This window comes from Corvus moneduloides, chromosome 1 (genome assembly GCF_009650955.1).
Source record: "Corvus moneduloides isolate bCorMon1 chromosome 1, bCorMon1.pri, whole genome shotgun sequence".
Classification (NCBI taxonomy): Eukaryota; Metazoa; Chordata; class Aves; order Passeriformes; family Corvidae; genus Corvus; species Corvus moneduloides.
In genome coordinates, this window is record NC_045476.1 from 49828840 (window position 1) to 49856659 (window position 27820).

The window sequence follows — 27820 nt, forward strand, 5'->3', positions numbered from 1 at the left end:
TGCAGTGCACCTGAAGAGCATTTCCACGAAGACTGAAAGCTCAAGGAGCATGTTCAGTCCTAAATGTTTCTTATTTGCAGCCAGTTTCTGTGACAGACTGAAACCTCAAAATTAATTGCTGCATAGCCCCAAAACTGTTTGCTAACAACCTATGATTCTGTCTCTTCTAGTTAATGAGAAGCATCTGAAAATTATCCTGTGTTAGCTGGTGCCATTCAGATGGATAGGAGATTTCTGTTGAAGACTTTTTCTTGAAAACATGGATATATTCCTGGTGTGGGTACCCTCTATTTGGTGTACCATGCAACTGCTGGTAGTGTCCTTAAAATTACCAGCAAGTTTCACTAGTTTTATTTAAGTCCTCCTTCCCCAGTGAGTATTTCCATGGCAATGTGGTTCAGTGCAACTTCCTGCCTCGATTTCTCAAAATATGCTTTAGTAGACTTTTGCACTTGAAATGGATCACACATTGCCACTCCCTGGAAAAACACGATAGCTTATGAAACGTGTGCTATTACTGGCCAGATTATTATTGGAGCTAGTAATTCTGCAGCTCGGTGCTGATCCTAAAAAGAGATCTCCCGAGGATGTGTGGGTACTTTTTCCCAGGCAGAGGCTCTAAGAATGGAGCTTTATAATTTTTATTAGTTTATAAAAATTAAATCATCCCAAATACAGGTACTTAGTTCCATTCTGGCTGGCTGTTCAAATTTCTGTAAACAGATGAAACCCCAGAAGGGAAATCTGGTTTATCATTGAATCAATAAGGATGTCACCTGGTGAAATCAGAAAGGGGTGACAGATTAAAATCAGCTGAAGTTCATTGGAAGGTTTGGATACTGCACATAGCTCAACGGAAGAAACAGATCTACTTTAGCTATATGCATTTACTGATACCTTTCACCCAGGACTGGCCATTTAAAGACATTAAGCTTTTACCTTCCCTTTGTTCCAAAGATTGGGTGTTAGTCCCTTAAGATCTGTTGATGTGACATTTGTGACTTTACTCCCAGCCTCAAATGCTCTGTTTAAACCATAAGGGGAGTACCCAGCCTCTAGCATGATACACTTGAAAAAAATTTATTTCATTTTTATTATCGTGAGAAAACTGCTCTTTGGGTTTCTGCAGATTCATCTGTTTCTCACTGGATCACTCCTTTGGCATCATAAACAACCAAGTGGTTTTTTTTTTTTTCTTTTTTGTGGTGTTTTCAGAGGGGATACTGTGACGGAGCTCAGCATTTCACACTGCGGTTCATGAACCTGCCCCCAGGCTCCATTGACCACACTTCTCATTTTCCAAGTACAGCTGTTCAAGGTCCCTGGACTGGGGACCTTGGCTTGGGGGCTCCCGTTCGGTCCACGGCGGCTTCGCAAGGCCCGCAGTGCCAACCCAGAGCTGCAAACTCGCAGCCAAAATCGTAGCAGGCCTCTTGCTTCCATCAGACTTCGCACTGGCCCCGTGCGTTTCTGACCAAGGGCGATCCGGGCCGAGCTTGAGAGGCTGTCACAAAGACGTCCTTATCAATCGTGTCATAGATCATCGCTGTCAGGCAAATACCTGGAGGGAAAGACAGCTGCCAGTGTTATCTGCTCGGGTGCGGCCATCCCAGTGGGAATTCTCCACCGTCCCACTCACAGGGCTGCCCCACCCCGCGACCTGCCGCGGGCTGCCTGTGCCGGGACGCCGCCCCACGCACACGGACACTTACAGCCCTCGGTTCCAACACTCAGGGCAGAACAGTCAGGCCCTGAGGCAGCTCGGGCAGGTGGGCGGGATGGCGAGGGACGCAGAACCGCCCCGGGGGTTCGCAGGGACGCGGGCAGCGCCCCGGCCCCCGCCCGCTGCCCTGGGCTGGGCGGCGGCTCCGCGCCTCAACATGGCGGAGGCGTGCCGGGGGCCGCTGCCGCCCGCCCGCACGGCCCGGGCACCCGGGCGGGGCCTGCGCTCTCCCCGCCGCGCCGCTCCCGGCACGGAGCCCCCGCTGCTACGGCAGCTGCTCGCAGAGCTTCGCCCGCGGCCCCTCGCCTGGGGCGCGGCACGGCTCGGCACGCCCCGCGGGCGGAGCGCGCCGCATCCCCGGTGGCGGCGGCGGGGAGCGCCGGGAATGCTGTGAGTACGGGAGCGGGCCCGGGGTGGCGGTGCGGCCCGACCGTGCCCGTCTCCCCCCAGCCGCCGCCACTCCGCCCTTCCCGGGGGCACGGGGAGCTGCTGCGGCCGCCGGGCCGCGCCCCGCTGGCGTTCCCGCCGCGGGGGGAGCAGAATGGCCGCAGTGCCCGTGCGGTGCTCTGAGCGGTGGCACGGCGGGGCGATGCTCGCCTGCCCGAGCCGCTCCCGGCAAGGCGGGCGGGACTGCGCACCCAGCGCCGGGGCAGCGCGGGGCTTCCCACAGCCCTCGCACCCCGCAGGACGGCGCCCACGGCCAGGGAAAGGCGCCGCATCTCTCCGGGTGCCTGAGCCTGCGGCACCGCTCTGCGGAGACACGTGATGCAGAGTGTTCGAGGAGCAGAAAGAGGGCTTCACCCAGGCTAAAAGCCTTTGGATGTGTTTCTGGGGACCACATGCGTTCAAAGACTGTAATGCATAGTGTGGACAGCCTTCCTAGGCTTTGTGTATTAGCTTTTATGGATGCTCTTTTTTTCGTTTAGATTATCCAGAAAGGAGGTGAAAATAACTATAATGTTTTTAATAAAACACAAAACATGCGTGTTGTCACTTCCATGCTCCAGTTCCCTTCCGATACAGACTCGCAGTCCTTTAGGATTCCAAGGCCATTACCACTCCTACACAGTGGTTAATGCCTAACAGCTCTTCCAACACTGAGGCCTGGTCCTCTTTGGCCTTCAGGCGTTGTGTTTCCTTACAACTTGGATTGTAGGAAGGGGGTGTGTTGGCATTTGGCAATCCAGTTGTCACCCTGCTACCAAATTTCCTGTGTACTGTGCCCAGTGTGTTGTGTAATGTTGTGTTAAACGGGGAGAAAAAAAGGCATTTTTGTATTTTATGTGAAAGATACAGAATGTAAGAAATATTAGGCAACTGTTGGTTTTTTCTTTTTGTACTGACAGAGGCAAACACCGATTGCTCATAAAATGTTGTTTTGGATTTAATGTCCCACTATACTGAGTTAGGGAGCTACAAAGCAAAGAAGCAGCATGAGATTTGTTTGTTTAAGTAAACAATGAAATTTGTGCTATTATCTAAATTTGATCTCATCCTTGCCATTAAATAATCTTCCTGTAGCCCAGGTTCAGGCTAATTTTAGATTTTTCGGTAGGCAAGGAAGCTACTCCTCCTTCCTTTTCTGCATGCATGCTTAGCTATCAATTTGCAAGAGTGAATTCACTCTGACAGGCGTTTCCTACAAGCTTGATACCTTCCCTTTTATTTCTGTCAAACCATGCGCAGCTCTATTAAAATATCCAGAGGAAGAAGCTCCCAAAGCAGAGTTTTCATAATGCTGGGTCTGTAACCACTCCATGTCCATTCAGTCAGGATGCTGTTGAGCCTCATGGCTGTACTAACCCCCTGATGCTGGCTAGGGGCATAATTGCTCTATGTCTTCATTGTGGGAAGTAGTGAAGCAAGGTATTTGGCAAATTTGTGTTAAAGGTGCTATATCCAAAGAGAAATAAGCAGGAGTTTGGATAGAATATTCTTGCTTTGCAGGTACACCTACACCAGCAAAATATGCTCCCTGCAAAGACATTACCAGCACAGCAAAGTGTGGGAGATATTGACATTTTGAGGCTGAAAACTGCCCCATCTCTCCTGTGTGGTGAGTCTTGTTAGTCCTCACAAGCACTCTGTCCTCTTCCCTGGATGTTCCTTTTTAGTCAGGAGCGTGGTGATGGAGAGTGATGGCAAAACACACTGAATTGGAAGGTTTGCAGACTGGTACAGTGGTTCCTCTTGTGAGATTTAGTGAGTTTGTAAGAATGCCAATTATTAGGACCTGGATTTGCAATTTGTTTTATGATAAACTCAGAAATTGCTGGCCTTTTTTTTCAGAGACTATGTGAGCCCATGTGAGCTGGCTATGCAGCAAGGGCATCAGGATGAGTGAGCAGTCATGTAAAGTACAGAAATGTTTGAAGAAGGTTATGCTGGGCAAAGGCAGCTGATGCAAGCAATGAGAATTTTCTTGGTGGTCCCCTACATTACAAATCAGTCCAGCTGTTTGCAAAATACAGACTCCTGCAAAAGAAGTCCTATGGATAAAGGAAACTAGTTTCAGTTTGATTTGGGTTTTTTTTCTTTTCTGCTGCAGCGGATCTGCATTGCTTTATTCTGTTAAAGTGTTCTCACTGAGATTAAAACCAGGAGAATTAAGGAGGAGAAATAAAGGATGCAAAAAATCAGTCTCAGTTCAGTTTAGGAAAAGATCAGAGAACAAGAAAGTCAGTGGAAGTGTTATCAGAGCCCACAGCTGAGGTGGTACTGCAGGGTTTGCTGCAGCTGCAGTTACAATGAAAGCCCTGGAAGACTCTCCAATAAAATGTTATGTGACTTTGACATTGCTCAAATCCTTTTGATGCAAGTGTTGTTGGAAAACACCCTTTATTTGTTACACAGACTAGACCATAGAGGATTCATGGGGTGGTAAATACCTCAAGATGAATTGGTAAATACTGTGTGGAATGTCTGAAATGGGATTTGGGAAAAACTAATGGAGAGGCAAGTTTGCATCTGCAGAAATGCTTTTTTTCCCCCTAATACTAAAATATGGAGCCTGTAGTCCAGGCACTAATATCTGTATTCAGGTTTCCATTTTCTGTCAATAATCCTGAGTGCTCACTGCAATATCAGTTTTTGTTTGAAGTCTGTTCTATTTTACTCTGGCATGTGTTTGCAAATGACAAATCTAAGATCTCTGTGGAGCAAGACAGGTAATTAATCATTAAAGTGTGGATACCCAGCTGAGACGTCTTATGATCTTAGTTGAACTTTCCAGTCAGCGTCAGCTGGGGGACTTAAAGAAATGCTGCCAGATTAAAAAAAACTGATTTAATTCTGGAGATATCATTAGCTCAGATAACACAGAGTTGTAAAAACTAGAAATATCAAATATTAATTTATTAGAATTGTGCATTTAGCGCCCACGAATGGTCATTTTTACCATTTCTTCTGTGAGTTTAGCCAGTTTCCCTTACTGGAAGATGTTCCTTGTAAATACAGCAAAATGCATTCCTGGGGATAAAGAAAAGCTCACATCCCAAGAGATGCTGATAATTTTTAATTAAAATCATTGCAAAGCAACAGTAAGATAATGTATGTAGTTGTGTAGGGGATATGAATAACAGTTGTGAATAACAGTTGCAAATAATGTATGTTCAATTTAGCTGTAGTTATGCAAATGAAAAACAGAAAATTGGAAAACAGTAAAGGTAAAAAAGAGTTCATAAATAAAAAAATTAGTTGGAACTTTCCAGGGGTGTAGTTCAGAAACAAAACTTAGTAACAAAGATGCCAGCTCATGTATTTGGTGCTTTTTATAGAACAGTTGTTATTATCTCTCCATGTGTTTACTGCCTATTAAAAAGATCCATATAATTTGGTGAGTAATACCTAATTGCCTTATATGGAGTAAGTTTTATGTTAGGTAATAAAAGAAGGATCCTGTGGGGAGGCAGAAATCCTCTGCCATTGCCCCAGTGCTCTCCTCATCCCAGCTGGTCTCTGCAGAGTGTTCATTTAGTAGATGCTTTTTCATAGAATTTCAGGTAAGCTGTGTGTGTATGTTTTTCCTCCCTGACAGATTAATAACCTGTGAATGTTCCTCTTAACTAAAATTCTTTTATTAGTTACTGAGAAAACTTATATTGGGGCATGTGATTTGAACTCCTTCCTAGCTCAGAGTGGAGAAGATAGGATGAAAACACTATGTGTTCCTTCATTAATACCAATTCTGGGAAGAACTTCTTAAAATGACAATGTAAATGTTTGTACTTTACAAATGTAGTTGTTTGAAAACAGGTGTATTCTTTCAGGCTTTAATTGATTCCCCACGATGTTTGCAAAAGCAACGAAGAATTTTGTGAGAGAAACTGACAGTGGAGGTGACTTGATCCCTGTCTCCCACCTGAATGCCTCAGACAAGCTGCAGCTTTTGAGCTTAGTTACGAAGAGGAGGAAATTCTGGTGCTGGCAGAAGCCCAAGTATCATTTCTTGACAGTCACCCTGAGTGATGTGCTTACTGAAGACAAACCAATAAAACCAGGTAAAGCCATAGTTGGGCAGCAGTATTATTGCAGATAAAAACGGTACAAACCCTAATCTGTCGTTTTTATTCTCAATTGTGTTACTAGAGGGCTCCTCTCAGAGGAATGCTCTGAAGGAATCCACCATCCATGGGAATGAGATGAATGGATCTTTTCTCACTTGACCATTTATGTAACTAAAACTGGTAATAATAAATGTTGGTTAAAAAAAGAAGAAAGTTTTGCCTGGGTAGAGTATTAAATAGAGTGCTGAAGGTTATCAGGCTGGACAGTCCTACTGTTTGATAACAGCGCTGTCTGCAGCCACAGGAATATCCCTAGAATATTTGGGGGGGTTGTATGTGATAGTAGTGTGAAACTGTACTGTGCTCCAAGTCAAAAGCAGTGAATAAGCATTGTCTTGTTGGTGTTGGTAGCCCAGGGAATGCTTGTCCAGGCCAGGCCAAGCGAGTTTTACCCCTGATTCTGTTTGTCTTGCACAGAGTGTTAAAAAAGGTTGATGCTTGGACTTAGCCAACTATAGCAGTCCCACCCATGTTTTCAGATAAATGACATGGAATCGCATATTTCTGGACATGTCACAATTCCACACAGGAAAATAGATAAGTCCCTAACCTAAGATGTTAATTGTAGCTGTCTTGGAAAAGTAGCTGATTCTGAGTCAGTTCTCTGGTTTTTAGGTGTAAAAGAATTCAGAGTTGTTTTAAACCAGTTAGATTTTTCCATTGGTTTTCAGTGAGCTTTGGGACAGCCTGTGATGAGATTTGTCAAAATAATGCTAAAATACTAGCACTATTGTACAAGCAGGTCTGCTTTGTAATTTTCTTTGTAGCTGAAATAACTTTCAATTATTCTTTATAAATACTTTATAGCATCTGAGTTCAGCACTTCAGTCACCTTACATTTTCCTAAAATGGCAAAATACAAAAGATAGTAGAGCAAAGATGATGAAAATATGAAAAGAGCAGAAGCAAGAGTTGTAGGGCTGTAAATTTCATTATTTACCTCTCCATACTGTTCATTGCCTTCACTAACTCTTCATATTTTCTCTAAGTATCTGTTCCTCCAGTCACTTAAGGACCGTTTCAGCACTTTTCTTCACAGATAGAAATTAGTTTTATTGCTCTCCTAGTGATTGTGGAGTCTGACTTTGCAAAATACATGGGGAAGTTTGAAGATTTCCTTCAAGGAAGTATTGAAACATCGTTTGTGAAGATCAGCCTGGGAGCTGGAGGGAAGGGCTATGTGGAAAACCAGTCCTCATTTGGAAACCTGAGGAAGCAGGAGATTGACTTGCAGCAGCTTATGAAAGATGTCAAAGACAGGTATGTTTCTAATGTGGTGGCCAGGAGAGATTACTGAGCCGTTGAAAAGGCTTGGGCCAGCTGTGATCACTGAGCAATTGATTTTGTAGTGTTGTCACAGTTTGAAAATTATTTTCATTGTAAGCTTTCATATCCATGATGAATCATATATACAAAAATGAAAATTTGTGTATTTTGAAATCTTGTTAGTCAGACTTCTCCCTTTCAAGTTTTAAAAACATCTGTCTGTAATTTCATTTTACGTTTTTGCATGAATTACCACCTGGGACAAGAGCCAAATCCTCCCTTCTTTGGGGGACTGTACTGAGGTAACAATCTGGAAAAAAAAAATAATTCGTTCTCTATGTTACTGGGACATTGAATATGGAAATTGAGTTCAGAAATGCTAATGTTCTTGTAAGCAGGCTTTGTAATTTCGTGTATGTGAGTGACCATGCTAGAAAATTGGATTATTTGAAGTTGAAGGAGTAGCAAAGGTGAGCAAGCATGGTCAAGGCATGCTCTACTAGCTGAACAAAATATAGATCTGTTACTTCCTGTTATACACTGTATTAACTGAGGGGAACCATATTCTTTATTTTACAAGATATGCAACACTTCCTCACTTCCTGTCCTACTCTGACATTGGATCTATTTAATGTTGCTGTAAGAGAGTCGTGGACCAAAGCCTATTTGGCAACCAGCTGACAAGTCAGGGGTCTACTCTCTATTGCAGGTCGTGACTCATGGGAGATGAGGGTGGTTTGTTTGTGACAACATTGTACTCTAGATTTGTAGCAGGGGCTGTAATGAATTTTAATAGCCTTTGCTGATGCTCTGAAGATAAAGATGATAGGTTTTTGCTATCAGTGCAGAAGTTGTCAGAAGCAACGTAAATTTGCTTTAGATACACTGATGTTCTAGAAATAATTAATTCTCCATTTTCATGGGAACAAATGTCTGGTGTTTTTTTTATTGTGAGCATTCACAAGTCAACAAATTTATTCTAATAAGGGACCTTGCTCTCTTTGTACTAAATGCCTTATTTAAAGCAGAAAATACTGGGCTAAATGTGTGTACCAAGTCTGTAAAATTAATGTGCATCTAGTATGAGGAAATAGTGTCAGTCAAGATCTAGAATCTTGTTTCTAGCACTAGACAGAGTCCTATGGAGAAACAAACTAGAGTAACTTTGATTTAGGTCAGTAATCTTTTACTTAAAAGTTGCCTACTCTGTTCGCAAAGATAATCCTCCCACAGCAAATCAGCACATCTTGGAGTTACAATCCTTTATGTAACTAAATACTCAGAAATATGTTACCTTCTTTTGAGTGTTGAAAATCTGCAGCATTCCAATGTATGTGCAACTGTGACTGAAGTTGATGTGTGTGCCACTTTATGCAAGGAACTAGTTCTTAGTTCATAAAAAAGATGCTCATAGCTTATTAAAGTTTATGATGCACCGTGTATAATTGATACCGAGTCGGTCTGCCTTCTGCCAGGTCACTGAAAATGATGAGGATAGCAGAATTTTTATTTTTTTCTCCAGCATAATGTGAAGACTCACTGGAAATTGTTGGCAGTGCCTTATAGATGGAATTCTACTTACTCGTTCATAAATATTTTATGATTTATGATTGATTGTGTCCAAGCTTCAAGCTTTCAACTCATTCATGAGTATTGTGTGGAATTCAGGAGTGCTGATGCCTCCAGGTTAGTGATTTTTGGATGCAAAGCGTTACGGTACTTATAGGAGCATGTTTACCTGTCAGGCCGTGTGAAATGAGAGGCAGCAAACTGTTCCTGATGTCATTTAATGACATGTGGTGCTTGTGCTTGTTTGATCAATCATTGCTTCATTTATTATTTCTACATGTATAACCTAGTTAAGTTGCATTTTTAAAATGTTCTTGTATTAGGCTGATTAAGTTGAAGTTGCAGATTAGTAGCAGAAAACTCTAAAATGTCAAAGCTGATATGCCTTTTAACTAAGTCATGTGAGTCTTCAGAGTTCAGCAAGCTGAGAGTGCTCAGTGGCAGCAAATTGGTTTCCTGTCACTTCTTAGGTGAACCTTCTGAAGGAGAATCCTACTGATCTTTTAATTAGATTCCAGGTGCTGCACTGGCTCCTTTTTCTGAAAGAGGATGACAGCTGAAGGATGTGGGAGGAGATCCTTCCTAGTTTGCAGAAGCAGTGACATTGTAAATGCAGAACACACTTATTAACATAATATACAATACTAAAATAAAGTTAAACAATAGTTTTAGGTATGCAAACTTGGTATATTTCACTTTACATTATTTTTGATTTTGCATTACATAATGCTTGCTGGCTCACAGAGGACTGCAACATACAGATGCCTTTAGCTCACTTGGATTGCTATGGATTAAAGAGTATATTCCATTTTCTGTTTTCAGTACTGTCTTCCATGAGGTCCTCACAGAGAAGTTGATGAAGTGTGGGTTGGATGAGCCACTTTTCAGTGGTGCCCAGAGACAGAGCAGAAAGCAATAGGCACAATATGAGATACAGGAGGCTCTGTCTGAACATCAGGAAACTCTTTTCCACTGTGCCAGTGACTGAGCACTGGCACAGGTTGCCTGGGGAGGCTGTGTAGTTACCTTCTTTGGAGGCATGAACCTAGGCAGACTGCTCTAGGTGACGCTGCTAAAGCAGATGACTGTCCAACCTCAACCATTCTGTCTTCTTCCCTGCAGTAAAAAAGATCATGAGGAGATTATAATCTCTGTACTTCTCATGTGTTACCAATTTGCTTGTTTGTTTTCACCATTTCACTAAAAGTCATGGAAAGTGATTGAAAGAGAAGTTCTGAGAGGACAGTGATAGCAGTCAGTGAGTTCACATCAGCTGCAGAAAAAATTGCCTGTCATGCTTCCATCGTTTCACGTGAATGATTCCTAACTCTATGATTAGCATGTTAGGAAAAAGGTTTTAAGTGTTTTTAGCAGCATACTCTGGCATGGTTGAAAGATACTTTTATATTATTGCATATTGCACTTTAGGTGAACTAATGGAAGGGCATATTATTGTCCATACTGAGACAAAAATAAATTCCTATTCTTAATCTGAGTACAGTGGAAATTCAGACCATTTTGTGATTTATTGTTTAAAATTCCTTGAGCATTTATGAGTATGGTGAGAAAACCATTCAGTTTTCTACCTAAGCTGCTACATGAGGTAATACGAAGTCACAAAGTGTTGTGAGACAGGATTGAATAAAAGCAATTGTGTGTGCCTTTGATTTAAAAAATAAGGAGCATGTCAAATAGAAAATAGAGAAACTACCTGTCACTCGCAGTCTAAGAAGTCTCTGGTATTCTTAGGGAAGATGTTCTATGAGGTACGTGTCACGTTATTCTGTAGGGAAAATAGTGAAATGCAGTCAGTAAGCTGACAATTGCAGATGCTGTGTTCTGTAAGAAGTAGGTCAGAGAGGTTATATTTGAAATGGATTAACAAAAGAAGTATGCATCTGTGCTTGGTGGAAAATGGCAGAGTGAGGTCTGGTGGATTTTACTCCTTGGCACCCATCTAGAGGTCTCTGTTAGAGCAGGATCAAAGCTGGGTGAAGGCTCTCACTTGCAACAAGCAGTATTTGTATAGAAGACATCAGACTATTGCACATTATAAATGAAGTGGAGAAGAGGCGATGAGCACAGGCTGCTTGTGTCTCTACAGCTGGGAGAGGAGGTGTATTGAGGTGGCATTGCCCAGCACAGGACTGAAAAGGTTTTTCACTTGTGAGTAGTTTGGAGCAGTGAAAATTTGTGCAGACAAGCAGCAGTGCTGATTTCAATATGAGTATGGAGAGTACTCACAGCAATGCCCATCTTCTTGGTATTTGTAGGAAATTGACAAGCACCTTGCTTTGAGGATTTGTGGGTGGATTACTGAGAAGGTTAGGCAGGATTTGATGGAAAAATGGTCCTAAGGTGTCTCCTTTGTGGGCAATTTGGTCAAATTCTGTGCCTAAAGGAAAGACCCTCGTTCTCAGCAGTGAGGTTTAGAGCAGGCACCTGCTCTCTGTTTTAGCTGTGAGAGCCTGATCTGTTGCCAGGTGTTGTCTGTTTTTTCTTGTCTTTATTTAGTTTCTGCCTTTGTCTCTTCTTTTCTGACTCCAGTCTGCAGCAAATTGCCTTTGTGCCTCTGTTGTCTACTGCTTTCCTAATGCAAGAAGAAAAATACTGGATGAAGGTGAAAGAAGTCTGCGTTATAGGAGAGTAGAAGTGTTTAATCTAGTTAAATGTGGAGTGAGACCAAAACTCAAAGAAATTATTTTATGTACATGTTTGACCTGTAAGGCTCCCAGCATAGTAAATCATTGACCTCAGGAAGGTTGTTTAAGCAGAACAATCAATCAAGCAAAACCTCATAATTTGTATCTTTTAAATAATTTTTGTTTATCCAGGCTTATACTCTGTGTGGTGATAATGGGACTTGGCAAACCAACATCTCATTATATTTTATATAGCGTTGTTTCTGAGGGCTTCAGCTCAGCTCCTCAGGCTGGGATGGGTCATGGTGATATAGTGCAAATGGCACAAGGTTAGTGGTGGCTCTTGTACAGTACAGAGTAAAAGAGATGGTAAGAGCCATGGTTGTAGAACAGAAGTAAAAGCTCTGAAACATGACCTGTAAAATAAAAAAAATGCAATGCAATTCGTGTGCCTTGCATGCATGTATTCTCAGGGATTTAATTCGGCTATCTTGTGTTTTTCAGATATTTTCTTATATTCAATGCTATGTTGGCAAGTAAGTTCAGTTCTTGCAAAAATAGTCATAGACACAGCAGCCATTGCCCTGCAATACTTGAAGCCCTGCTCTGATTGTCAAACTTTAACCCTGTTGTGTTTTGCTCTTGATGACTGTTTTCAGTCATAATTTAGATAAACTGGGTACTTGCTTACCTCGTGTCATCTCCTGTTTGAGTTGCTGAGGAGAGCAGAATGTTTTACCTTCAACAGGCTGTGCCCCAGTAATAACTCATGATGTGCCCACGTGCAGCCCTAAAGTTCTGTTTTATGATAGACAGTTCGGTGCCAGAAGTCTACTGGAGAGCACTTAACTGTGCTGTGCTGGAAGAAAAGGTTTTTGTAGCTGTGAGTAAGGGTATGTGTGTGAAAGCTCTGAATTTGGTGCTCACTAAACTTACTGGGCAGAGGAGAACATTTCTGATGGCTTTACAACGGGACACATCCCACTGAAGGCACTCAAACCTTGGGGCTGTGGCAGCGGCTGTGTCTGGCACACGCTCCGCTCTGTGCTGGAGATCCCAGGTCGCCTCTGGGCGCTGCCTGGGGAGTGCTGCTGCAGCAGGTAGCTCCGTGTCCCTGTGTGTCAGTGTCTCTCTGTAGCCCCCAGTGCTGCAGCAGCTCCTCCAGTGCTGCCTCCAAGATTTGTTCACTGCCCCTCTTTGCAAGTTAACTATGTCTTCTGACTCTTCTGCTCTGCTACTCTGCTGATACTTCTGCATCTGGGCCTCAAAGCCAGGAGCGTGACAGGGTCTGAGCCAGTTCTGCCTTGGGCAGAATACTGTAGAAGCAGATGGAAGAAAAAGTCTCTTGAATTATTTTGGTAATTCATTTGCATAGGCTTAGGTCATATTCTATATGCGTCTTCATTTAGCACTCATTCAGAAACAGCAAATCTTTATTTAATGTGTATTTTTCTATCTTGGATTGTTTGAGGGAATTTTTTCCACTAAATTTTGGGGACATTCAGCAAGCTTGTCATCCTCTTAAACAGTCAGAAAATAAAAGCAAATTGCAAATTGCTTTTGTGCTTCTTCATTGTATTTTTCCCTTGTGGCTCCCTAGGTGACATGTTAAAACTGCAAGGTCTTAGTGCAATAATTTGTATTTTCAAGATGCTTAGCACACCACTTTAGAAACATAAATAATTATTGTGAAGTATATGATAGGCTTGATAGACTGTGACTAATGGCTCTGGTTTGGCAGACACTTCTGAGAGCGGTGATGTTTGTGATTGCTTGACATTTCTTCAGTTTTTGCTTAATCCAAAGGTTCATTGGATTCCAAGCATAAAGCATGACTTTGCACCAAAGGAAAAAAAGTTATACTAATAATCTCAGGAATGTTTGGGGATGCTTTTCTGGTGGCTGCTGCATTGCTTCAGAGGTATTTTCTTTCCCTTGTCTAAACAATCAACTTTAAGGTTTTCAGACAGTTCATTCCAACTGATTGAACTTTCATATAGGCATGTAACTCTCCAAAGATCAAAAATTGCCTGAGGATATTTTTAATTCAATAAAAACCCCAGCTGAGTTCAGACTTATATAGACTGCATAAATTCAAAACTCCAGAATCTAATAAATCTAAAACTTTTAAATTAAAAGTGGAGATATCTCGATTTAAATGAATTGGAGTCAGACATGTCTTTCTGTCACATTTTTGGGATATTGCCATTTAGCTCCATGAATAGCCATTTACAGTGAGAGGGAGGAGAAAAGACGGAATAATTTGAGTCAGGGATAGCAATCCTTTAATCTTCCAACAGTTTTGCTAGATTACCTGTTCATAAAAAATAGAACATCTCCTCTGATTCACCTCCAGTGAATATTTTGCAAAAGTATAATATAGTTGACACATTTTAATCAATTAAATAAAATTAGGAAGTTGCTTTAACTGTTACCAGAAAGTCTGTTAACACCCCAAAGACAAGGTAGTGGATTTTGTAATATTTTCTTAGATAATAAATCTTCTGTATTGTTTCTGGGAGTTCACTTTCAGTCTTCTCGTCATTCTCAGAAGAACTTAACGTTAGAATTATTTTCAGCAGCATTTAAACAGATGCTGAATTGTGCTGTGAAGTAAGGATGGCTTATGAAGTTGGTGCCTGGGCTAGAGTTTAGAGCTCCCTCCCACAGTTAGTTTTTCTTTTGACTGTGATAGTCCTTGTCACCAATTTTAAATTTTGAGTCTATACCAATGAATAACACAGGACCTTGAAGCAGGTGGATTTTTTTCAGTAATGTACAGTCTCAAAATCAGTGAAATCTTCCATGTTTTCTCATTCAGCCCTTTGAAGTACTTGGTCAGTGCTGATCCCACTCTGCCTGTTCCAGGTTTAGGTGAACACTGAAACAGATCCATAGCAAGCAGTGAGGGTTGCCACTGAGTCATTGCTGTCTTTGTGTCCCCCAGCCAGCACCCACTGCCATGGCCATGGAAATGTCAGTGTGAGCTCACAGTAGGAGAGGATTTAGTCCAGTGTCCAGGAGCCTGACTTGTTGGTTTTGTATTACCCAGGAAGCTTAAAGTTGCCATTAGTTCTCTTTTTTTTTTTTTTTCTTTTTTCTTAGCAAGTATCTGGACAAACTGCCATTTTTGCTCAGAGTAGGGAATCAAGAATTCAATATATATGTGAGGGCTTACTGTGGAATGCAGGTATTTACTGCTGCCAAATAGCAAAAGAGGACATCATAATTTTGAGGAGGCTGCTCATACAGAAACCATTGTCATTTTTACAATAAGAGCTTCTTCAAGCAGTTAAGAAAATGTGGTTAGTTTTTTTCCCACAATTCTGGTATTGCTATGGTGTATTTTCTTTTTCAGAACAATAGATCTAAACAGTAGTTTACTGCAACAAGTAATAGAAAGAAAACGTGAAGTGCTGTGCATCTTGAGAGAAAAGATAATCACAACTCAGAAGTGTACAATATCCGAACATATCCAGACAGAAGAAAAAGTCAGGGGTGCGATGGGATGCACTGCAAAAACAATAAAGGTAAAAGTTACTAAAAATCTGCAAGGAATAGAACATTTGCACATTATCTGGGAAGAAATTACAGTTTCTCCAAATAGACTTCAGCGTATTTTTCGTGCTTTCTTAATGTGCTGAACAAACTGCACTGCTTGGTTGTGAAAATTTTGTATGGTAAAATGTTTTTTCCACTTCCTTTCTGGGAAAAGATGCTGTCTTTTTGTATGAGCCTGGAATGTAGTTTCCATCAATATTATCACATTGTGTTTCCATTTCTGTGTAGATTCCTGCCTGCAGCAGAACATGAAGCAAACTTAAAACAATTCATTGCAAGTTGAATAGCAAAATGTATTGCTGAATCAAATTTATCTGAACAGCCAAGTAATCATTCATCACAAATGGTTGTAGTGCCTACTGAGTTTTCATATTTATTGGGAAGCTGTTTGTTTTCGATCATGGGAGTAGAGATTAACTGCATTATGAGGCTATCTGAAAAATTGCCTATGAATTGAGAAGGAATTACCAAAGTCAAAATATGCTCATTCATTGAAAGTTTGGGTTTTTTTAAGCTGGAGATGAATCACTTCTGTGTACAGTGTGTCTCCAGTTGAAGAAATCTGGGAGTTGCGAGTTCCTGGTACCAGCCTTCCAGCTGGGCAAAACCAATGTCACAGTAGAATTGGGCGAGGCAGAGTACTGAAGTGGGTGCCCACTTCCTATTGACATGGTGCTTCATGTGTGGCAAAAGCTGCTCCTGGAGCTCAACTTTGTGCTAGGACAGGGTAGCTAAGAGTGAGAGAGCTGCTCTTGGCATTGTGTTTCTACCTCACTCTTCATCTAGTTCCTTTCCTAGAAGTCAGATGTAACATGTGCTTTGATGAGACATCATGGAGAATAAAGCACATTCTCCCTCTGTATTTTTCACCTTAGTTAGGTGCTTAAGCTGTATAGTAGCTGAATCAGATAAATGGTAAATAAATCTGTCTTGTAGGTTTCAGTAAGTGAAAATGGAAGTTTGATGAAGGATTCTAGTGTGATCCTTGAAATTCCTCCTGCAACTGCTATTGCCTACGGTGTAATTGAACTGTTTATAAGGCACAATGGCCAGTTTGGTAAGTGAAAAGCTTGTTTTTTGTGGCACACAGTTCAACTATGGACAAAGCTGTTTGTCAGACTGATTTTTATGTTTCCCTGTGCATGAAGGTGATTATGTTGTATGGTCTCCTTTGCCTTGATAGTTATTTGTGCTAGAAATGCTGATTTAGTAATTTTAAAACTCTGATTTAGTAATGCTTTTTCACTTGCTTGAATACACTGTAAACTCAGAATAACTTAGGTTTCAGGGAACCACAGGAGATCATGTGGCTGGATTGGCGTTAGATCAGATTGCTCATATCCTTGTCTATTCTGAAGTTGTGATTCCTCTCCAGAGACGGAGATTCCATCACTCCTCCGGGCAGCCTGTTACCATGTTTGACGACCGTGGTGGTGAACTTTTTTTTCCTTAATATCTGCTGTTTGCTAAATTGCTCCAGTCTGTGAATGTGGGGCTGGTACTTGGGAGTCCAAAACTGGACCCAGCACTCTGAATGCACTTTCCCAAATTGAAAATTCCATTCCATCAATCTGCCAGCTACAGTCTTGTCAGTACAGCCCAGTATGCAGCAAACTTCAATAACTGCAAGGGCTTGCTGGTGATCATCTTGGATTTGTTGCCCAGGTCTTTTTCTGCAATTTTGCTTCCAGCCAGCTGGCCCTTGGCCCAGGCTATTCCCTTCACCTGTTGCAGAGAGTGACTTGAATGTAAATCAGCTGTCAACCAGGAATGTTTAGACAACAGTCATCTTAGGAAAATAATCATTCGTACAGGACTGGAATTTAAACTTTTCTAGCCTACACTTTCATTTAAAGATTGCCCTCGGAGTGGTTGCAGAAATGCCCTTGTCATGTTTTCTGGTCGTGCTTTACTTATGTCAGGTTGAATATTTCTCAGGTTAAAAAAAATGTTGAAATTGGCTTTGGGGGAAGTCGTATCTCTGCTCTGCACAATCACTTGGGTTTTTCTTTCTTGTCTATCCTCATTTAAACTCACTGACCTAGAGGAGGTTTCAGGGGATGTTTTGCAAGGAGAAATAAAATCAGATAGTAGAGCTGGAAGTTGGGAAGGACTGATGTGGAGAGAAACAGAAGATACATTGAAGAAATACTTGGAGTACAGCTGAGATTTGAATCCAGGATGCGCTTTACTTGGATGAGAAATGCAGAAGATTAACTCTCCATCATAGTCCTTCTGGTATGAAGGAAGTCTGTAGGCTCAGGAATAGAAGTAAATATTATTTAACCTGTAAAAAGTTTCTGAAAAGTGGAATTGCTCTGACGTAGACGGAACACAGCAATAATAGCAGAGGATGTTGACGTCATGGTTATAATAGAACTGTAATTCAGAGTAATGAGGTGTAATTAAGGCCGTCTGACTACTTAGGTAGTATATAGCTGGTTGTCTACTTAGGTGATTACTACATGAAATTATGATGTCCTGCTAGCTGAGAACGCATGGGCCTTGTTAATGATCTGTATTTCTCGGCTCTTTTTCCACTTCTGCTTCTTTTTCCGCTCTTTTTTTTCACATTTCGTATTAAGATCTTTGAAGCTTCAGAACCAGCACAGCTTGTTTCATGTTTTATCTTAAACAACTTACGTCTTGCCTCTTTTCTTTTTTAATTTGTGCTATTTTCCTTTGCCTGAGTGTCATTGAGAAGGTAAAGGGGAGGAACTAACAGCAAAATTAGGGCTTTGCCTGCAAGAATAAGTATAGTGGAGCCTAAACTTGAACTTGTTAATGTCTGAGCAGCAGGGATCAGTGTCTGTTTATGGAGATCAAAATAGCCTTTGAAGTTAAATCCAGGGACTAATGTAGTCCTTTCTCATGAGACTGAAAGTGACCAGTAGCGGGTGTAACCTAATGGGATTCTCTTCACAAATAATTACGGAGTAAGATGCATGTAAGCTTTTTATTGTTTATTTTTCTTTGCCACTGACAGTACTTGAGTTATTCTGTTAGGAAGAATGGTATATAAATTTTCTTTTAAATGTTCTGACTAATGTGACTGGACATACTTGGATATTTTTATAAATAAATAAAATAAACTAGAAAAAAGAAAAAGGATCTAATCCTTTTCTGATCCATTTACCATTGTGCTTTCCTGTAATCATTCTGTTTGATTTCTACAGGCTAATTTTCCACTCCATGTAAAAGCTGTTTCTGCTAAAGGCTTTGCAGTTTCGTGTCTCTAAAGTTGTGCTGAAATGCCTCTTGTTCTTGCTTTACAAAGCAGGGGATATAACAGCACCCAGCTGATTTGCTTTGTTCTGTTCATTGCTATATGTGTGTGGTGTGCTTTTTCTTAAATGTCTGTAAATTAAACAGTCCCAATATATCTACTTTTCTACATAAAGGAGTCTCTTTGATTGTTTTCATTGATCACCTCTGTGTTTCTTGCATTTTTGTTAACATTTCTGAGTAACTAACAAGCTCTAACTGCATTGTTGGAGGTTTGTCATCGATGAATGTAATAGAATTCAATACAGAATTAATTAACAGTCCTATTAATAAGGAATTTTGAGTCCTGTGTTTTCCTGTGGATCAAGTCCTATTACAAGATTTAACAACATCATCTGAAAAGTTTGATTTCCCTTATTAGCATCATTTTGCCTCAGGAGGGGAGGCAGTTTTATTAGCACAGTCTTCCTCCTCAGGGTTCACGTGAAAGCCTTGTTATTTGCAATGACAGCAACATGAGTGAGTTGGCCTTGTGGTGCCTCAGCTGCTGTCCAGAGTCTTGTTGCTTTGGGAAGTTCTTAGCTTATGTTAATCACTTTCTGCTCTTCTGTAGCTCATTCTTCTCCGTGAAGGGTTATGCAAGCATAAAGGTCTGTCGTCTTTCTTTCTCTATGGCAGGGATTTCTTTGTCTGCTTTCCCTTTGAAAAGGCTTTTTGCTGATGGAGTGCTCTCCATGCTTTCTCATCTGCTTTGAATGTCCTTAATTTAGTGAGACAGACTCTTACAACTGCAGAAAGGTTATATTTGGGTTTTGTGCCTGGTACATGTGAGCACTGTGCTTGATTAGTTACATTTTTTTCCTTTGCTGTCAGGTATTACTTTAAAATTGAGTTTCTCTTGCTAGCCTGCCTGTGTTCTCTCTCCTTAGACAGGCTGCAGAGTGCAATGGATACACATTCAAATCTTGCATTTGACCCAATAAAAGATGATCAGAATATGCATAGGGCTTTGAGTGTATTCTGCATCGTTAGGGCACAGTGTTGGACACACGAGCACAGAACTTGATACGCCAGATTTCTCAGCATAACTCTTACAAAGGGTCCCTGTACCTTCCAGGAGGCCCTTAACTTCATCAGGCTGGGGGTACTGGGATGGTGACAAGGACAGTCCTGTTTGGGTGAGGTTGGCCCGTGCTTGTCACGAAGATGAGGCAGAAAGGGCAATGCAGCCAGGGTGTGTTATTTCCTCCATGAAGTTACTGAAGAGAGACAGTTATTGCAGAGTGATTCTCTTAGGAAACATCCCTGGGTGATGTCCTTTAGAGACTCTCAGAAGCCTCCAGCTTTCTGCTTACCTGGAGGACGTGAGGATGGACCTGTGGCTTGGCTGAGAAAGAGAAGTCTGTCAGTGCCGTGACCAGCAGAAGCTCTGTAAAGGACTCTCAAGAGTAGTTACAGATCTCAGAGAGTACTTTCATGTGTCTCCTTCATGAGTGGATCCTGTTGCCTGCATTACAGCACGTCTCTTAGTAGGTAGAAAACGTACAGACTGGGGAAGGAGAAGCTGGAGAGCAGTGCCATGGAAATGGCCCTGGGAGTCCTGGTTGATGACAAATTGAATATGAGTCAGCAGTGCCCTGGCAGCCAGGAGGGCCAAGCGTGTCCTGGGGGCAGCAGGCACAGCATCTCCAGCCAGGCAAGGGAGGGGATTGAACCGCTCTGCTCTGCACTGGGGCAGCCTCACCTAAAGTTCTGTCTGCAGTTCTGGGTGCCACAATGTAAGAAAACTCTTAGGAGAGGAGGGAAGGTGAAGAGCCTTGAGGGGAACCCATATGAGGAGCAGCTGAGGGCACTTGGTCTGTTTAGCCTGGAGGAGACTGAGGGGAGACCTCATTGCAGTAACAACTTCATTGTGAGGAGAAGAGGAGGGGCAGGCACTGATCTCTTCTCTTTGGTGATCAATGACAGGACCCAAGGGAATGGCCTGAAGTTGTGTCAGGGCAGTTTTAGGTTTAGGTATCAGGAAAAGGTTCTTCACCAGAGGGTGGTTGTGCACTGGAACAGGCTCCCCAGGGAAGTGGTCACAGCACCAGCCTGACAGAGTTCAAGAAGTGTTTGGACAATGCTCTCAGGCACATGGTGTGGCTCTTGGGGATGGTGCTGTGCAGGGCCAGGAGTTGAGTGTGATGATCCTTGAGAGCCCCTTCCAACTCAAACTTACTCTCTGAAAACATCGAGAATTCCTACGTGCATCTCCTGTATGCAGCATTCTGGTTTACAGTGTCAGAGGGAAGTTTTCATGTTATTTCCTGTCTACACTAATTTAGTTCACAGGAGCTGGTGTCACATTCTGTAGGAGGCAGCTGCACCACAGGTCTTCTGTCTGTACGCACTGTACCAAACATCAGGGCTGCAGGAATGCTCAATAATTCACACACACAGCAACTGCTGGCATTCTTTCCATCTGGAAGAGACGACACATGGAGAAATCACATGCGAGAGCACTAGAAAATACAAGCTATCATCTCATTCAGTAATTGCTTGTGTATTTTATTAATTATTGTTTTTGATTGAATTTCTAATTACAGAATTCTGTCTGCTAGATGAACAGCAGGGAGGTTTTGAAAAAGAAAGCACAGAAGGCTCAACTTATCCCCATTCAGTTCAATTCAGAGATGCTTCATTCCTCCATCAGCCAGATGCTGTTGATAATGAGATGTACTCTGGGGCTAAAAACCTCGTTCCCAGTGATGCTTCTATAAGTATATTGAAACAAGGTATTACCAAAAATGCTTGACATGATTATATTACAGTGAATTAAACATCCTGATAGGCAGAAATAATCTGGTACAATAGTAAGTAAGAAATCTTGTTAGTTCATTTTAATAGCTCTTATCAGGAACTCTTGGGGGAATGCACTGAAAGAATATAAAAAATCAGTTTGCAGTAAGTGTGTGCAGTGGACTCTTTCCTATCAACATTCTGAATCAATCTGTCATAAATATAATCTTACAAAGTCAGGTGTTTATGACAGCTCTGTTGCATTCCAGATAACCTCTGCAAGATTAGTGATGATACATGCTTTCAGTGAGAAAGAGTCACTGAAAATACTTTCTCATTATTTGAAAAACTCTCAATAAAGCTCCTCGGTTACAGGTTAAGTAACAGAATTAGACATCTCCCTTGCCTTCACTTAGCCTCTTTATTTTCTGAGGAGCTTTATAATTGAGAAAACTAAAATGGGGTTTAAATGGAAGTTTGCAAATTGGTATAATGGCCCAGGTACAAGTTTTTATTGTAGGAATTTGGAAAGAGGAGGCAGGAATGTTACTGGAGGAATGAAAAAATGGAAAACCAGTCAAGGACTCAGAACACACTGTGCTTTTCATCAGTTCTTGGTAGAGTTCTTACAGCTGGTTCTACTGATGAATATCACTTCTTGTCTGTAAGTTTCACCCTTGGTTAATGGTTGTTCAGTAAACAATATATAAAAAGCACTTACTTGTGGAAGAATGGTATGCCACTGTTGTGGTTTTTGTTTTAGCTTGACATACCTTTGTGCTTTTCTTGTTTAAAAAGCACAGAGATTTCTTTAATTAGTTTTAACTTCCACTGTCTCTTGGAAAATAAAAAAGCTAAAAAAAATTGTTTTTACTAAAGAATTTGAAAGTACATTTCATTTTCTGTTATTGGTATAGACAGTCATACGATTGCATCAGATAAACAAAATATCTGCCTGTGGCTGGATGTTTTTTTTTCCCTAGTGAAGTAATTTTTTGGTTATAAAGGATGTCTTTAAAGAGAGCGTGTTTCTTGACTGGAGTGACATGAAGGAAAATTTCTTTTAAACAAATTTGAGAACACTTGCATGCCCATGTTTCTGGAATGTGGAAAAAAAACATTCCATCCTTCCAGTTGGCATTATTGATTTGAAAGCTTCAATTTTTTTTAGCAAAGTGGTAATTCGATGTGACAAAAGACCTAATTTCAGTATCATAGTTGAATTGTGAGAAGGTGAATGCAGAGCACTCCCTTGTACTTAATGAGTTCTCTTCATTCTGCCATATAAATGAACATTCTCTGGAGATAAACTTTGAAGCGAGAGACTTAAGATGCAGTTAGTTGGTTAACACTAAGGAGCTGACTTTTAAAATATTAAAAATACTGTACACCAAAATGTTGATTCTTGATAGCTGTTCCTCTTTCTTAATTTTTGCACTGAAACTTCAGTGGCTCCTTAGGAAATAAAATCAGATCTGTTCCAGCCTTGCATTTTAACTTGTGCTGATGGAAATCAGGATGTCAAGGTGTGATGATAAATGAGCTTATGAAACACATAGCAAAATGTTACCTGGTTTTAACTGGCATTTTTGTAGAAATACTTAGTTTTGCTTTCCTTTGCTTTCTTGGGAAAGATCTGTCACGGTTGAAGACCCAGTTTCAGCCCTTTGTGAAGCTTCCGGAAGACAAGCAAAGAGCTTTATATAAAACCCTTTGTGAGCTCCTGCTCCATGAAGAAATGGTGACTGCCCTGGGGGACATGGTAAGATGAAGAACCTTTGGCTTGCTTCCTCAAAGTAATTTCAGAATAGTACTAGCATTCTCTTTTGCTTGAATTTTTCTCTTTTCAAGTAGTTTTGCTTATTCTTTTCCTTTCAGTTCGATGATATCTGCACAGGAGACAAGCCAGATCTGGAGGAGTTAAAACTTGAACAACAAGGAGACCTCCTTCGTTTCTTGCAGCTCTTAGGGTGCAGTTTACAGAGTGAGCTGTTGTTGCAGAAATACCAGCCTCAGGATGAAGAACTTTTCTCAGCTGCTCACCTTCTTATCAGTGCTATGTCTGGTATGTTGTGAAAAGCCCTTTTTAAAAATTTTATTTTCCTTTTAGAAGCTCCCTCCATGTTAAAGCATTTATGGCTCTCTTTGAGCAGTTGGTGAGCTGAGTGAACATAAATTGTTCTGTTCCCTTTTTATGAGTTTGGTATACTATGCTTAGCATTCCTGGTTGTGAGTTAAATTCAGCCCTCAATCACTGACAGATTTTGTGTGTAAATTACACATTCCCCCAAGACTGCTCAACTTTGCTTCTGCTGAGTGTGAGCATTTGCAGTTTGGCAAGCTAATTTCTGTACTTATTACATGCCAGAGTCCTTCCCGCCTAAATGCTGAGAATTACAAATTAGGTGTTGTCTCCTGTGTAAAAGCGTATATTGTTCAAGTGCAAACTAAATTTAGCAAAAATGAGTTTAACATAGAGACTCTGCAATTAGAGGGTTGTTTTGCAGCTGCTGAAACAGGAGATGAAACATAAATGTCGAATAAATGCCACCCTCACAATCTAGTTGGCACCACAGTGTTAATTAAAAGCTACCTGCAAAGTCCAAGACAGACTTGCCTGGATTTTTCTCTTCTTTCTTGTATCTAAAGAATTCCCTGACATTAAGATAACGAGGGGAAGTCCGGTGTAAATTGTGGCACTGTGCAGCAAAATGTCAGTGTGCATCCATATATGCACAGGCCCCAGGTGGGAGAGCTCAACTCATTTGTGGAGACAGAAAGAAATAGAAAACAAAAACCTGCTGATGTGGTAACACTTGTCAGATGCCATTAACAGCAGGGCGCAGTTAATTGAGTGTGTTGCATTATCACCTGGCTTTGGACATAATGTCTACTGCTGAAGTCCAGGCATAAGTGTACCTGGATCCAGATTCAAAAGCTGTTTTATGCCTGTTTCTTGTGGTAGGAATTACAGCCTTGTTACAGAGTTGAAGAGCACCACAGAGATCAGTTAGTCCATCTCCCAGCCCCAAGGCAGTCTCAGCTATGCCATTCCTCTCAAACTGTGCTTTGCTGAAGTTAGCATCTCGTATAGAGTTTGGGAGCATAGAGTTTGATTTATTCAAGGCCTAGGTCATTCATCCAGTCTGCAGACTTGGAGTGAAACACTGAGGAGATACGTAGGGAGGAGGCAAGGATGATGGGTAGGAAACCCTCTTTTCTACTAGTGCCTTTTCTCAAGCACAGAGATAGTCAGACCCTTTGCCCATCCCATTCTATCCTGCAGGCAGGAAGGGGCTGGATCAACCTCTTCCACACAACCAGCTGAGGAGAACCTGTTAGCTCCCTGTTAAAGCCCCTGTTCCAGCAGCCAGCCTGGTGCAGGGTTCACTGGAAATGATCTTTCCCTGGGAATGTTTCCTTCACAGAGCTGCCTGATGACACTCTGGTCCTGCTGCGTGCCTGCTGTGATCTTCAGGTTGTTCCGGCGTTGTGCTGTTTGGTGAGTAATGGAGATGGGAGCGTGGCTCATGGGCACAGCAGCAGCAGTGGCCGTGTCCTCAGCCACGTTTCTCCCCAATAAAGGAGGAGATGTCAAGCTGCAGTGGGAATTTCAGCTGTAGGCAGCGCTTAGCTAAGGTCAGAGTCTGACATGGCAAACGAAGCTGCAGGTGCTACCTAACTTCTGAACATCGCTGTATTTGGGAGATTTCATGGCTTGTGAGCAAAAGAAAATTGTAACTTAAGCTCCAGTTTTATTTTTCTAATAGTCCCACTGTTTTAAAATCTCAGTAATCACCTCTCCTTGGGAAACAGAAATTTCGCTTTGATAGCAACAGTGCTTGAGCCTTGGCAAACCCTGAGGTCCCAAAACTCTGAGGCCATTTATTGAAACTGCTGAAGGAATGGTGCAGGGCATTAGAGTAATGAAGCACCTCTCCTGTGAGGAAACGGTAAGAGAATTGGGTTTGTTCAGCCTGGAGAAGAGAAGGCTTCAGGGTAACCTAAATGCAGCCTCCCAGTACCTGAAGGAAGCTTACAAAAAAGATGGAGAGAGACTTTTTACAAGAGCATGTAGTGACAGGACAAGGAGGACTGGATTCAAACTGGAGGAGGGTAGGTTTAGATCACATACTAGGAAGAAACTTTTTACTATGAGAGTGGTGAGGCACTGGAACAGGTTGCCCAGAGAAGTTGTGGATGCCCCATTCCTGGAAATGTTCAAGGCCAGGTTGGATGGGGCTTTGAATAACCTGGTCTAGTGAAAAGTGTCCTTGCCTGTGGCAGGGAGATTGGAACTGAATGATCTTTAAGGTCCCTTCCAACCCAGAACATTCTATGATTCTGTGATTACTTTTAGCTTTTTAAAGTCACTGACAAAAACAATAGTAAAATCCTTTTAATATGTAGGAGCAAGGCGAGTTCTACTGTTTGCTCAGAGTGATAGTTAAGTGTGACGTGCAGTGAGAGAAGTTGAACTCGGGGAATGGCACAGTAGGAGAGACTTTCCTCCTTAAAGTGTGCCATAGAGCTTTGGTTCTGGATCAGTACATCATACTTGTCAGGGCTAATAGTAAAGGGAATCTTGACCTTTTGCTGCTGCCTTGTAAGCTCTCCAGCGGTTTTGTATGAAAGAGCTGAGCTGTGCGATGGCAGGAGCAGCAGTGCTTGGAAAATGTTTTAATGTCTCTGTCTTTTGCTCTCTCTCATGGATGCAGCCTAACATTGCTTCAGCCGATGGCACTGTGGCACTGAGCAGTCCTTTGGTGGCCACTCTCGCTGACAGAGGAAGATTTGAGGTCGTGCAAAGGCTGTTTGCTTCATCAAACATTAACCTGGAAATGACAGAGTCTTCTGTAAAAGCTGTAACTATGAAAGAACCGAGATTCTTCCCACTTGTTCTTTATGTTGCACTGTATGGATTTCATGCTTTAGGTGGGAATGTGTAGGAGCTGTACTGAGTATCCTGTTTTTGCTCTAGCCCGTTGTTTCTTCTGTAGCTCCGTAGTGTTGGTGTGTTTGGGATCAGCAGTAGAGCTGCTGCATTGGTACTTCAGGCAGCACAGGCAGGAATTAGGGCCATCAGGGGACTCTGCACTTTCAGTGGAAAATACCTATTTAAGGGATAAAGGGGAGAAATTAAAAGAGAACCATGGAAGAGAAATGGAATATAGCTGCTGTGGTAGGTGTCAGATCTGCAGGGCAGTGGAAGCTGGATTGCTTGCATTAATATGCACGGGAGAAAACAGCAAAGTACAAACTGCTTTTTGTAAGCAAGCAAACAACCAGGCCCTGGAAACCCAGGGTTCTGCAATGCAGCAACTGTTTTGCTCCTTTGAGACTGAGTGTGCAGAATGCCTTCACTCTGGAGCAAGTGCAATGGAGGGCTCTTAGAAAGGTACTTGATTAGATTCTCTTATTAATTATTGTTTAGCTTTACGGATGTGAACTGCACACTGTGGGAAATAACAAAGCCTCTTTTTCAAAAATCAAGACCACTTTTGGGATTTATACCTCTGTACAGCATTTCTGTTTTCTGGTATGTTTTTACTCACCTTTGCAAGTTTCAGCTGTTTAAACTGCATTCTGAACTTTGAGGTATGGCAATGCCTTTTGATGTGTGCACATGAAGGGTCCCTGCTGCACACCACAAAAACAATAATTTTACCCCATATGACATTTTCAGTGTAGATATTTTGCTTGTTTCTTTGACTAACAGCAAAGTATTAGTAAAGCACTGTGTGCTTGAACTATTTTGCCTGCTTTTTCATCATAATTTTTTTTGTAATTGTGGATTGAACAGAAATGCAGCAGAGATCACTGTAAATGTGGGCTTGGGAAGATGATGTTCCAGGTAGGTGGAACATCATCAGTGCTTGCAGATGAGGTTGTGAGATGGCTGACAGACAAGCAAGCAGGCACCTGTGTGGGGGTGATCAGTAACCAGGCCCTGCAGCGTAGCTGGTGGGTAGGAGTTCTGCTCAGTTTCCTGCTCTATTCCCACGTAGCCTTGAGCAGATCGTCTAAGAAGCCTTTAAAAAGTCGCATCAGTTCAGCATTCCCTGAGGACATGGGCTTTGCAGGAAAGCCCCACGGTGCCTTTCATTCCCTGAGAGCTCAGGATAGCTCTGCACGCTGGGCTGTGGGCGTTGCTGCATCTCATCTGTTAAGTGAAGCTGATGGTGTTGCCTGAACTTTGTGCTGGTGTAGAAGGAGAGATCCTTCAGGAGGATGGAAGCACATAACTCTGCTTCTGGGAGGGGTGTGTGTTTTTAAGTGGGAAAGTCTTCTTTGCCCATCGCTACTCAAAAGTTGCCTCTGTAATGAGCTTACCAAAACTTTCTATTAAATGCTATGTCAAAACAATAGAATAACTTATGCATGTAATTTCCATTGTTTTTCTTTTGGGCATTCCTGTAATGCCCTTTGCCTTGAAAAGTGGTGTACACGGATGGCAAATGGCTGTGTGGGCATCCATGTGGGGCCAC

General features: G+C 41.9%; 1 protein-coding gene and 1 long non-coding RNA gene across 5 annotated transcripts; one reads left to right on the forward strand and one right to left on the reverse strand.

The window, feature by feature from the left end:
* The first annotated feature begins 1750 nt into the window (after positions 1-1750).
* On the forward strand, positions 1751-27719 carry GSDME (gasdermin E). Of its 4 annotated transcripts, XM_032109536.1 has the most exons (12): positions 2013-2113; positions 3671-3779; positions 4577-4678; positions 5992-6222; positions 7356-7548; positions 15124-15295; positions 16263-16383; positions 21140-21328; positions 22967-23094; positions 23211-23397; positions 24761-24834; positions 26051-27710. In XM_032109536.1, the coding sequence occupies exons 4-12, from the start codon at positions 6012-6014 to the stop codon at positions 26279-26281; spliced, it is 1506 nt and encodes a 501-aa protein (XP_031965427.1). In that variant the 5' UTR covers positions 2013-2113; positions 3671-3779; positions 4577-4678; positions 5992-6011; the 3' UTR covers positions 26282-27710. The 4 variants fall into 4 exon arrangements, with proteins under 4 accessions (XP_031965418.1, XP_031965427.1, XP_031965410.1 ...); XM_032109527.1 differs by lacking the exons at positions 2013-2113; positions 4577-4678 and adding an exon at positions 1751-1769; XM_032109519.1 differs by lacking the exon at positions 4577-4678.
* On the reverse strand, positions 9922-10917 carry LOC116444288. Its single transcript, XR_004240263.1, has 3 exons — positions 10835-10917; positions 10150-10239; positions 9922-10003 (listed from the first exon to the last, which is right to left on the reverse strand). It is a non-coding gene; the product is annotated as an uncharacterized LOC116444288 (long non-coding RNA).
* Positions 27720-27820: the final 101 nt, after the last annotated feature.

Coding starts and splice junctions, on each gene's coding strand:
- GSDME (XM_032109527.1), top strand. CDS start 6,012: ATGTTTGCAAAAGCAACGAAGAATTTTGTGAGAGAAACTGACAGTGGA. Junction 6,223..7,355: donor AGACAAACCAATAAAACCAG/GTAAAGCCATAG, acceptor TTGCTCTCCTAG/TGATTGTGGAGTCTGACTTT. Junction 16,384..21,139: donor AAGGCACAATGGCCAGTTTG/GTAAGTGAAAAG, acceptor TTCTAATTACAG/AATTCTGTCTGCTAGATGAA.